Source organism: Gastrolobium bilobum, unplaced genomic scaffold, assembly GCF_033153095.1.
Source record: "Gastrolobium bilobum isolate Gb01-03AN ecotype WA unplaced genomic scaffold, APGP_CSIRO_Gbil_v1 utg14646, whole genome shotgun sequence".
In the NCBI taxonomy this organism is placed as follows: domain Eukaryota; kingdom Viridiplantae; phylum Streptophyta; class Magnoliopsida; order Fabales; family Fabaceae; genus Gastrolobium; species Gastrolobium bilobum.
In genome coordinates this window covers 67,531-80,161 of record NW_026896570.1, presented here as the reverse complement: position 1 = coordinate 80,161, position 12,631 = coordinate 67,531, and the positions used below count along the sequence as shown (strand labels likewise).

At 39.1% G+C, this 12,631-nt stretch overlaps 1 protein-coding gene across 1 annotated transcript in view; it reads right to left on the bottom strand.

Annotated features, from left to right (window-relative positions):
• The window catches only part of LOC133300640 (187-kDa microtubule-associated protein AIR9), a 61,719-nt gene that overhangs the window by 22,822 nt on the left and 26,266 nt on the right, over nucleotides 1-12,631 (bottom strand). Inside the window, exons 16-20 of the mRNA XM_061500217.1 lie at nucleotides 8,937-9,118; nucleotides 8,685-8,802; nucleotides 8,385-8,512; nucleotides 7,120-7,288; nucleotides 395-513 (exon numbers count right to left, since the gene is read on the bottom strand). Of these exons, the coding sequence (XP_061356201.1) occupies nucleotides 395-513; nucleotides 7,120-7,288; nucleotides 8,385-8,512; nucleotides 8,685-8,802; nucleotides 8,937-9,118 (716 nt within the window). The remainder of the gene's footprint in view (nucleotides 1-394; nucleotides 514-7,119; nucleotides 7,289-8,384; nucleotides 8,513-8,684; nucleotides 8,803-8,936; nucleotides 9,119-12,631) is intronic.

Here is a 12,631-nt window from a genome sequence, read left to right as displayed (position 1 = left end):
TGAAAAGAGATGGGTCACAACTGCAGGACCGAAAGCCAAGAAGGAGCAGGGCCTGTGTTAGCTTGTCAAACCAAGCTCTAGGAGCTTGTATAAGGCCATATAGAGCCTTATTCAGTTTGCAAACCAGTGTTTTAGTATCATACTCTAACATCTACAAATACTAACACCAAGGAAAGCAAGAAAATGGCCAACAATCCACAATTTAATTGGAAACATAGGACCAGTAATAAATATTCTTAGTTAATAAATGTAATCCAAAATCTTATCTAGGAAGAAACAAATTTTAACCAAAGTTTAAACATTGGCAAAGTGGAACATAAGATTTTAGCCAATCCAAATTAAAATTCTGATCAATAGACACTGACAATACAAAAAAGTTTGAGATTAAAAGTACCCTAAGCCAGCGGAAAACTGAATCTCCCTCTTCACCACCCCAGTACTTTTTTTCAATTCTTAATGTTGTTCCTTCAACAGCATTTCCAACCATGTGTAAAGAAAGCAATCTCGGGCTTCCTGATCACCAAGAAACAACTCCACCATGAGAATGAAAATATATTGCAAACAAAATGATCTCAGATGCAACAGAGGGAAACAATAAATCATGTGATCGAAGACTTATTTATTGATAGTCTTACAGTGTGGATGAGATCTTTTGGTGGGATTGCAGAGATAGAGGTGTCTTATTTACAATTTGCAGATAATTACTTTCTTTTTCTTCTGGACGATGACAGTGACTTTAGAAATGCCTTGTCTTTGTTGAAGGTTTTTGAGAAATTCTAGTCTCCCTATCAATTTGGCTATGAGTGATGTTAATAAAAGCTTCAACTATTAGGTTAAGGCATGTGAATGATTTAATATTATATCTCTAAACGTCGCCTTACACAAGAGCCTTTTAAGTTTGAGGCGTTAACATACACTGGTCCACCTATCTTATATTGAAGCTAACTTTTTATATTGAAAAATAGAAGTAACAAGGATCAAACTCTAAAATATTTAGTCATCGAATCTTGATACCAAGTAGAATTAAAGCGGGTTTGAGGAAACACCGTGTGACAGATCAGTGAACACATGCATATATTTATACTATTTACAGTATTAATTTATGAGAAATCATATCCTAAACTAAAGTTGATCCACGCTAATTACCTCTGAGTCAGTAACAGCTAATACTACTCATTATATATGTGCTTAATTCTAACATTTTTCATCAATTTTTATTGCTTTGCATTTGATGGATATGGGAATCAAGGGGTCTAAACCGTTGAAAGTGTATAGTACAAGGTTGAAATAAATTCAGGCTTATGCGGTTAGAAGTGTATCTGTGAGGTACTTTGTTTTAAGGTGGTAATTTGTTATTTAGACAATGTCTGACCAATGTCAGTTACTGGAAGTTAGGGAACTACAATAAGAGAACTTATCCTCAATTAGGGATTCAGTTAGTTATTATGTGCAGAAGTAGAATGATCATTGCAGAGGGAATACCTCTTTTTACTTTCTTTAGGTTTGAGGTACCATTTTCATTGTGATTATAAGATTACTAAACCCAGGGACATAACAGCATTCTCCTCAAGTGGGGAATGGTTCAAGTTCCCAGTTATGGGAGGATGGGTAGTTAGTGAAATACACCATTTTCTCTTCACAATTCTGTATCACATTGCTGTCTTGCATAATGCTCCAATATAATTTCTGTTCTTTGTTTTTTTTTTTTTTTTGGACGAATCCATGTCCAGGATTTTCCATATTTTAAACCTGAATGATCGTGAGGCTTCTGATTTTGTTTCCTTGTTTAGCATTCTTGGCTTTCTAATCTACAGGACGTTTGTATTGGTACTTTAGATCATTCAGGACCCTTTTCTACTAACTGTTCTTACCTGTTTCCTATATCTAATTCTTCTCCACTACATTCAACCTTCCCATGTTCTTTTTTGAAGGTCTAAGCTCCTTGATGGTCAAGGCTTTGTTTGGACATTGCTGTTCAGTAGATTAGGATTAACACTATTGACTTATACAGTCAAAAAACCTAGAGGCCACCACTACCAATTTTTTATTTAGCTCAAAAGCTCTGAAAAAAAGCCCAACCTTAGCAGCTTTTGCTTAAACTATTCAGGTTTCTTAAATGCATATGTCTGCCTAATAGTACATCTTTTTCTCAAATCATTGTAAATGTTTTCTAGGTAGAAACGATAGGGAGCTTTGGCATTGTCTGCTTTTTGCTGGTGTTTGGTGTATTTAGAAGGATCATAATTCAAGAATTTATAGCAATAGTTATTTGTAAAGAACCAATTCAACCCAAAAGGTTAAACTGGTGGGTAAGGGCTTTTTAATGGTTTTTGTTAGAATATTAGATATGATATGATTAGATATGATTGGATTCCGTCTTATCCGTAAATATTCTGACTGTATTCTGACTGTATTAGGATTAGGTTTGGGCCTTTCACTTAAGCCCATTAGGGTCTCTATATATTGTAACTCTCTGACACAGATCAATACACAACATATTATTTTATATTCAAGTTGGTATCAGAGCTCTTTCGTTCTGGGAACCCTCGCTTCCGCTTAGAAACCTTAGGAGTCCTCTTTCTTGCCGTGCGTCCTTCCGGCAAGCCTTCTAGGGCTGTAAACAGCCTCTGAGTGATTTTTCCAAACGCGTCAGCACCTCCGACGGCCACGGGACCACCGCCCGCCGTCAGAATCACTGTTCAGGCAACCGGAGACTTTTTCCGGCGACTTTTCCGACCAAACTTCACGCGATCAGGACCTTCTCTTCCTGGCGACCAGGTCTGTGGTGGTCCGGTCAGCAACGCAGCTCCCACGCGCCGTCACGCGCCATCTGTCTTCTCTGCGCGTGGGATTCACGCGCCACCTTCTGCCGGCGCGTGAGCACTATTCCGGCGGCTTTTTCCGGCCGGTCTTGGACAGAGAAGCTCGCCTTCTCCTCCCCTTTCTGGATCTGTGATTGTTTCTCTGTGGGTCTGACCTTAGACGCGTGGTTCTTCTTGATTGGATATCGTTTGCCTTCGTTTACGGCTTTTATATTTTATCTTTACATGGCAGCAGCATCTCCTGATCTCTCGGAGGTTAACTCTCCTTCTATTGTTGCAAATATAGCTCAGTCAGACAATGCATCATTTGGTTCAGGTTCGGACTATGCTGCACTCCAGACCCCTCTCAGGAAGGCTTCTCCTCAGTCTCAGCCTTATACTGGTAATCCCGTTGCTTGTGTTTCTCATTCTACATCACTTGGCACTTGGATATTTGACTCTGGTGCTACCGATCATCTCTGTGGTAATAAGGAACTCTTTACATCTCTTACTTATTCTGATCATTTACCGTCTTTTACCCTTGCGGATGGAACCAAAGCCTCAGTTCGTGGGATTGGACAAGCTCGTCCGACCTCTACCTTGGCCCTGACATCTGTCTATTACATTCCTGGCATCCCTTATAACTTAATTTCTATTAGTAAGTTGATCCACTCCCTCACTTGCACCATTACTTTCTCTAACTATTCTGTTTCTGTGCAGGATCCGGGTACGGGGAAAATGATTGGAGTGGGTCGTGAGTCACGGGGGCTTTATTATCTGGATGTGCCTCGTCCTTCAGTAGCATGCTCTCTCACAGAATCTCCACAACTTATCCACAGTCGCCTTGGTCATCCAAGTCTTTCAAAGTTGCAGAAAATAGTTCCTCTTTTGTCCGGTCTTCAGTCTTTAGATTGAGCGTCATGTCAACAAGGGAAGCATACACGCTCCTCTTTTGCCAGTCGAGTCAATAAACGAGCTGATGCCCCTTTCTCTCTTGTTCATTCAGATATCTGGGGTCCAAGTCGTACCTTGTCTGTCTTAGGTTTTCGGTATTTCGTTACCTTTATTGATGATTTTTCCTGTTGCACTTGGACCTATTTAATGAAATATCGTTCCGAGTTATTTTCCATTTACAAAAAGTTTTCTACTGAGATCCATACTCAATTTAGTGTTTCTATTCGTATTCTACGTAGTGATAATGCTAAGGAATATGTTTCTATTGATTTTTCTAATTTCTTGGCCACACAAGGTACTTTACATCAAACTACTTGTCCTCACACTCCACAAAAAAAATGGGGTGGCTGAACGTAAAAACAGACATCTCATTGAAACTGCCCGTACCCTTCTTATTCATATGCAGGTTCCCCTTCACTTCTGGGCAGATGTTGTACTCATCTCTTGTTTTCTCATCAATCGCATGCCTTCATCTGTGCTCCACAATGACATTCCTCATAATCTATTGCTTCCAGATGTTCCTCTTTATCCTCTAACTCCACATGTCTTTGGTTGTACTTGTTTTGTTCATGATCTCACTCCTGGTAAGGATAAGTTAACATCCAAAGCCTTTCAGTGTATCTTTCTTGGTTATTCTCGTCTTCAAAAGGGTTATCGTTGTTATTCTCCCGACCTTAAGCGTTACTTAGTTTCCGCTGATGTCACTTTTCTTGATCAACAACCCTTTAATTCTATCCCATCTCAGATGTCACAGGTTGATCATGTACTTCCTGTCCCTTTTCTTGACTTGTCTTTGCCAGCTGCAAGTGTTTCTATTGCAGATGAGCAACCTATTGCTTCTATACCTGAGGACCGTCCACTTCTCACCTATCAGCGTCGCAAAACTGTGCCTCCTGTCGACTCGACTCTTGCTGACTCATCGCCCACTGCTGTTGCTTCTTCCCCTCCGGATCCTTCATCAGAGACTCTTCCCATTGCTCAAAGAAAAGGTACACGTACTACTCGTAACCCTTATCCTCTTTATACCTTTTTGAGTTATGACCGTCTTTCTTCACCTCATTTCACCTTTGTTTCTAGTCTTTCTTCTATTTCTATTCCTAAGACCACAGGTGAAGCACTTTCCCATCCAGGATGGCGCCAAGCAATGCTTGATGAGATGACTGCACTTCATTCCAATGGCACTTGGGACCTTGTTTCTGCTCCTCCAGAGAAGTCTATAGTTGGTTGTCGCTGGGTTTTTACTGTGAAAGTTGGACCTGATGGCCATATTGATCGTCTCAAGGCACGTTTAGTTGCCAAGGGTTTTACTCAAATCTTTGGCCTTGATTATAGCGATACATTTTCTCCGGTCGCTAAGATGGCGTCAGTCCGCCTCTTTCTTGCCCTTGCTGCTGTTCGTCACTGGCCACTCCTTCAACTTGACATCAAAAATGCCTTTCTTCATGGTGATTTACAAGATGAAGTTTACATGGAGCAACCACCTGGTTTTGTTGCTCAGGGGGAGTCTGGAAAGGTGTGTCGTCTTCGGAAATCCTTATATGGTCTCCAGCAGTCTCCTCGAGCATGGTTCAGTCGCTTCAGTTCTGCTGTTCAGGCGTTTGGCTTAATCCGCAGTAAAGTTGACCATTCTGTGTTTTATAGGATTACATCTCCTGATAAGTGTATCTATTTGTTAGTCTATGTTGACGACATCATTCTCACCGGAAGTGATCAAGACGGAATTCGTCAGTTAAAACAGCATTTGTTTAGTACATTTCAAACAAAGGACCTTGGGAAGCTACGTTACTTCTTGGGAATTGAGGTGGCGCAATCCAGACAGGGCATTTCTATCTGTCAAAGGAAATATGCCTTGGATATCCTAGAAGAAACTGGTATGTTGGGGAGTAAACTAGTTGATACATCTATGGATCCTAATGTCAAGTTATTGCCCGGACAGGGGGAGCCGTTATCTGATCCTGGACGTTATCAGAGGCTAATTGGAAAGCTCAACTATCTTACTGTGACTAGGCCAGATATTTCTTTCGCTGTTAGTACGGCTAGTCAGTTTCTTGATTCCCCTTGTGATTCACATTGGGATGCTGCTGTGAGGATCCTCCGATACATCAAAGGAGCACCAGGAAAAGGTTTGTTGTATTCAGATCAGGGAAATACAGAAATTTGTGGTTATTCAGATGCTGATTGGGCAGGATCACCCTCGGACAGGCGCTCTACTTCTGGCTATTGTGTCTTCTTTGGAGGAAACTTAATTTCGTGGAAGAGCAAGAAACAACCTGTTGTTGCTCGATCTAGTGCAGAAGCTGAGTATCGTGCAATGGCAAATGCTACCTGTGAGTTAGTCTGGTTAAAGCAGTTGATTCAGGAGCTTCATCTTTGTGAACAGAAACAACCCATGACACTCATTTGTGATAATCAAGCTGCGCTATATATATCCTCTAATCCTGTCTTTCATGAGAGGACCAAACATATAGAGATTGATTGTCACTTCATTCGAGAAAAGATTCAGTCAGGAGAAATCAAGACTGCTTTCGTCAACTCCTCTGATCAACTAGCGGATGTTTTCACTAAAGCTCTTAGAGGTCCTCGGGTTGAATACATTTGTAACAAGCTTGGTGCTCATAATATATACGCACCAGCTTGAGGGGGAGTGTTAGAATATTAGATATGATATGATTAGATATGATTGGATTCCGTCTTATCCGTAAATATTCTGACTGTATTCTGACTGTATTAGGATTAGGTTTGGGCCTTTCACTTAAGCTCATTAGGGTCTCTATATATTGTAACTCTCTGACACAGATCAATACACAACATATTATTTTATATTCAAGTGTTTTATATATCTCAACATGCCCCCTCATAAGAGAGCTCATTGGGCTTAAAGTGTGGACAATGAACAGACCCACCTACCTATGCTAAGAAACAAATTCCATTAGAAAGAAAATGGGGGGCGATGAGGATCGAACCCGGGACACGAAGCTCTGATACCAAGTAAAGAACTAATTCAACCCAAAAGCTTAAGCTGGTGGGTAAGGGCTTTCTAATAGTTTTATATATCTCAACATTATTTCAATACATGTAATTTATGGGATAGCCTGGATTATCAGCAAATGGGTTTTTAAAGTTTTTGCTACGTCAGACTTGCAAAAGGATTGTGTTTCTCTTCAGAGCTCCTATGTTCTTGTTTTGTTTTTTTCTTTGGAGTTTATGGAACATTCTTGGTCCTCTAGTTTTGTTACCTTTTTATCTTAATAGATACTTCTAGAACCAGATATCTCTAGTATACATGCCATTAATGTGAATTTTCTCTTTATATATATTATTCAAAGTAATAAACTAAATTCTTATTCAAATCCATATGTGTTACCAGGGCGAACGCTTTCCTGGCCCATGCAAATTCTTAGGTCACCTACAACACCATCATCACGTACTGGAGTACACTGGAATGAGACAAATTTTCCAATGGCTTCTTTGGTGATACGATATTGCAGAAGTCCTGAAACCCCTGGTATCAAAGAACCAAAATCACCTTCAACCTGCACAATCCAAAAGATATTTTAGCACATAAATTTTCCATGCAAAGGATAATGGTTACAAATAGGAATATTTTTGTAAAGAACCAATTCAACCCAAAAGCTTAAGCTGATGGGTGAAGTTACATTAATGATTTTATATACCTCAACGCATCCCCTTACACGAGAGTCCATTAGACTTGAAGGGTGGACAATGCACAGGCCAACCTACTTGCGCGAACAAAGAAATTCCACTTGAAAGAAAGTGGGGGGTGGCGAGGATCGAACCCGAGACACGAGGCTCTGATACCATGTAAAGAACCAATTCAACCCAAAAGCTTAAGCTGATGGGTGAGGTTACATTAATGATTTTATATATCTCAACAATTTTATATTTATTTCTAGTAGGTAAAATTTATACTTATTTTTTACCCATTTTACTTTGATAAAATATCTCAATCATAACACTTGATTTTAGTGATATTGGTCTGGACAGTCACCCCAAACATGGTAGTGGAAGATAAAGTACCACAAAAAGGACAAGAAAACATTTGTTGAGCACCACAAAAAGGACAAAAAAGAACCTCTACCAAAGCATCCCTAAGCGCAGACATCTTCCTTCCTTCAAATATTCAAACATCCTTTCTAGCCAGACACACCAAATGACAGCAAACATAGTATAGTGAAAATCAAAATGAACCTGCATTTTCAGCCCATTTTCCACCTTATAGCAAGCATCGGGGAGTGAAAATCAAAAAATTTCCATCCCATCACATTTCCACTTTATTTTCTACATTATCAAAGCTTTATTTTCTTTTTAATTGTTTATTGCTTCTTCTTTTTTATTTCTCTACTCTTTTCTCAATCTTTTAGTACTTTTCATTTGGGTTCATGTGCCACGATCCCAACTAGTTTGGAATAAAGGTGGTTTTGATGTTGGATGTTGATTATCATATTCCAAATTCACTACCAGACATAGCCTTAATCTGTCACAAACAATATACATTTCTACTCAGCGAGGGATAGATAAAAATACTCAGCAAACAGTAGGGATTACAATCCCATAACATTTATTAAATAAATTAAACATATTAGGTGGAACTTTGATGCAAGTGCACACCTCATGAATATACCAATTGTATATACTTTTTCCTTCATGACCTCCAACATATCCATACGAAGCTGTCAATATTCCTCCTTCACTGTAATCTCCAATGATAGATAAGAAATTCAAGCTTGGGGGAAGAGCTGCAAAAAATGCAGAAAGTTATTATGTCAAACATAATATAGATTTTGTTTTGAGGAGAAATATATATGATAGTAAAGAGATTTCAGCTTATATAGATTATTGGATTTTTATTCATGATACCATGTCACAGAACAAGAACACTGGGGAGTGACAAGAGACAAGTAAACCTACTCTCAACTGCTCTATCAGATATTACAAATGCTGGTTCACCCGAATCACCATCGGGAGTCATTGGCGTAAATTTTGCAACAACATAAAAGCCAACAGCTCCAAGAGGTATGCGGAATGCCTGACCAGATCAAGACCCAACAAGAAATTGGAATTAGATGTATAGAGATAAAATTGTGTGCGGTATATGAAAAAACATTTTGTAATGAACTATGAATCTCCCTCCCTCCCCTAAGAAAAAAATAAAAAACCTACTTTAGCAATTTTGGAAGTACTTAATGCTTCAAGACTGTTTTCATCCAAAGTTGACAACAATGTTTTATACCACTGAACTCTGCTAGATGCTTCAGTTCCTCCAGTAACAGTACCAGTCGCAGTGACCTTGCTATTCTCCCGTAGATCACCAATTATTTTGACATTTGTTACTTTTGGGGGCGCTGAAATTGAGAAAGATATATCATAAGGCCACATGCAAATTGTCTGTATAAATTAGCTACAATTTTATTGTGTAAAATAATCATCATTAGACATTTCATCATGTTAGCAGAAGAATGGAAAAGAACCAAACACAGATGCATAATTAAGCAACATAGTATGCACATAAAACGTTTAGAAAAATGAATGGTGCTGCATGAAATATGTATAAATTTTGTAAATAATTGTATTTGTTTATTTCATTATTTATTTATTTCCATTCTAAAATCTTCTTTGGGCTTAACCCATTAGGTTATATAGTCTCTTTAAATAGAAACTAATTGTACAGATATAATATACAATTTTATCAAAAAGATTATCTCTTTTTTCAACTTGGTATTAGAGCTCTCGATTCTGAGGGCTCTACTTCCATGACTGCCGCCTTCAAAGCGGAACCCTATTTGTTTGCCTCTCACCGCCATCAAGCTGCCACCGAAATTTATTTATTTTTTTAAGAGACCTTTTGGACCGAAAGGATCGTTCTTTGACTCTTTTTCTACCGTGGTACTGTTCATCGGTACAGTTCACTGCGCACACTATTCATTCGTGCTATTCATCGGTATTGTTCACGCAAAAAAAAAAAAAAAATTGTTCCAGGACAGAACTGCTCGGTTTTGTCTCCTCTTTTCAGATCTGTGTTTTCTCTTCGGTCAGACATCATTTGGATTTGCGTTTGTTTGATTTTCACCTCAACATTATGGCTGGTTCAAATTGCGCATCTTCGGAATTTATTTCTATTCGCCGAGATGAGATGGAGTGGATTCGGACTATGCTTGATTCTCTTAGTAAGTCATCTAGTACTAGTGCTTTGGCTATGACTGGTATAAGCTCCACTACTCATTCTTTTCTTACTTCTTGTACTAATCTTAAACATTCTTGGATTATCGATTCTAGTGCCACTGATCATATAGCTTGTTGTGTTGACTCCTTTCTTTCTTATAACCCTACTATTGGCACCCATACAATAGCCGTAGCTGATGGCTCACACATATCAGTTGCGGGTTTCGGTAACATATATTTACAGCCTTCCTTTATGTTCCCAAACTCTCCACTAATCTTCTTTCTATCCATAAAATTACCAAAGATTTGAATTGCATTGTAACTTTCTTCCCTACTCATTGTATTTTTCAGGATCTCGCCACGGGGAAGACGATTGGGGGTGCTAAGGAGCAAGGTGGGTTGTACTATCTGGTGCCAGAATCTTCTGCAAAATATGCTAAGGGTCACACCTTATTGACTCAGTCTCAGTCTACTGCCAACTCGTTGATTTGGCTCCATCATAAACGCTTGGAGCATCCTCCATTTCGTTTGCTTAAGTCTTTATTTACATCATTATTTTTGTCTAAGTCTGTTGAGCGTTTTCTGTAAAACCCGGCCGCTTCAAGAATCAATGATTATCCCCACACACTAACACGAGACTTTTCAGTGTGCTTTTATCCTCACTCACACACTTCCTGGGAAAACTTCTCAGGAGGTCACACATCCCAGAATTATTGCAAGTCAAGCACGCTTAACTATGGAGTTCTTTCGTTCCGGCCTACCGAAAAATAGATGCATCTTGTTAGTATAGGTAGTATCAATTAATTCTTATAAGTTATCCACAACTGTGCAGTCTCATACTTGCACAGTCTTTGGAATCTCTCTCTTTCGGGTGTTGATTCGATTCATTCATGTAACCTCGCTGGAAGCCTGTCAAGAGTCGCTCCTTGTCTGTGCCCTTTCGCACTAGCAATCACTCCCCGCCTTCGTCAGCGCCCGAGATGTTACATTTTCATTGTCATGTTTGTGAGTTTGCTAAACACCATCGTGTCTCTTTTCCTTCTAGTACCATTAAAAGTGTTTAGCCTTTTCATCTTGTTCATTCTGTTGTTTGGGGTCCTTCTAAAGTTCCTCAAGCTTCTAGTAATAAATGATTTGTTTCTTTCATTGATTATTGCAATCGTGTAACTTAGGTTTATTTAATGCATGAAAAACCTGACGTACCACAGTTATTCTTTTGATATTATAAAATGATTGAGACCCAATTTAGTAAAAGACTTAGGTCTGACAATGGTACCGAATATGTCAATCAACGTCTTTCCAATTTCATCCAAGATCAGGGCATGATTCATGAACTTACTTGTGTGGACACCCCTCAACAAAATGGAGTTGCTGAGAGGAAGAACCGTCATCTTCTTGAAGTTGCTCGTGCCTTATTTTTTCAAAATCATGTACCCAAGTGCTACTAGGGAGATGCCATTCTTACTACAGCTTTCTTAATCAACTGCTTGCCCTCTCAGGTCCTTGACAATGTAAGTCTTATTCACTCAATGACTTCATTCTTTCCCTCTGTTTCCTCTATGCAGAGTCTTCAGTCACGAGTGTTTGGATGTGTTGTCTTGGTCCACGTTCATAAACATTTTGGCAGTAAGTTGGATCCTAGGGCTCTCAAATGTATCTTCCTTGGTTATGCCCCTGATAAGAAAGGATACAAGTTTTATCATCCTGCTAGTCGAAAATTCTGTCTCAATGGATGTCACATTTCATGAAGTCCTCATCTTCAGGGGGAGAGAAGTTCTTCAGTAGATTCATCACCTTCTATCTTTGACTCTGGACCTTCCCTGTCTTCTCCTACACCTCTTCCTCCTGTTTCTGATTCTTCTGTGTCTGACCCATCTGATACACCGGAAATACGGAGGATTGTGACACCTGAGTTGGTATATCATAGGAGAAAGAAGCCCACACTGTTTCACCAGCAACCTCAATCGTCTGAACCACTGGTAAGTCCTGAATCTCTTGTTTCTGATCCTAATATATTACTTCTCCTGTTTCAAAACCTAATATTGTTGCCTCTAAGGATTTGCCTGTTGCTTACGATAACTTACCCAGTACCTCCGATAACTTACCTATTGCCTTAAGAAAAGGGAAAAGATCTTATACCCAACACCTTATCTCTCATTTTGTCTCTTCTATTAACCTTTCTGTGCAGCACAAAAGCTTTATTTCAACACTAGATTCTATCTTAATCCCAAAATCAGTATATGAAACTTTAAAAGATGAGAATTGGGCTCGAGCCATGTAAGATGAGATGAATGCCTTGGAGAAAAATAAAACATGGGAGGTTGTTGATAGACCTGATAGAAAGAAAGCAGTAGGGTGCAGATGGGTTTATGCCTTGAAATATAATTCTGATCGTACTCTTGAGAGATATAAGGCTCGGTTAGTTGCCAAGGTTACACTAAAACCTAAGGCATGGATGGAGGAAATAAAGTTTGCAAGTTAAAAAATGCCTTCTATGGATTGAAACAGTCTTCTCGTGCATGGTTTGGGAGATTTACTAAGGTTATGCTGGCCTTAGGATATAAACATACTCAAAGAGATCACACACTATTCTTCAAGCACTCCAAGGATGGGAAGCTAACTGTGCTCCTTGTATATGTTGATGATATTATTATGACAGGTGATGATATTGCGGAGAAATATTTTCTACAAGCACG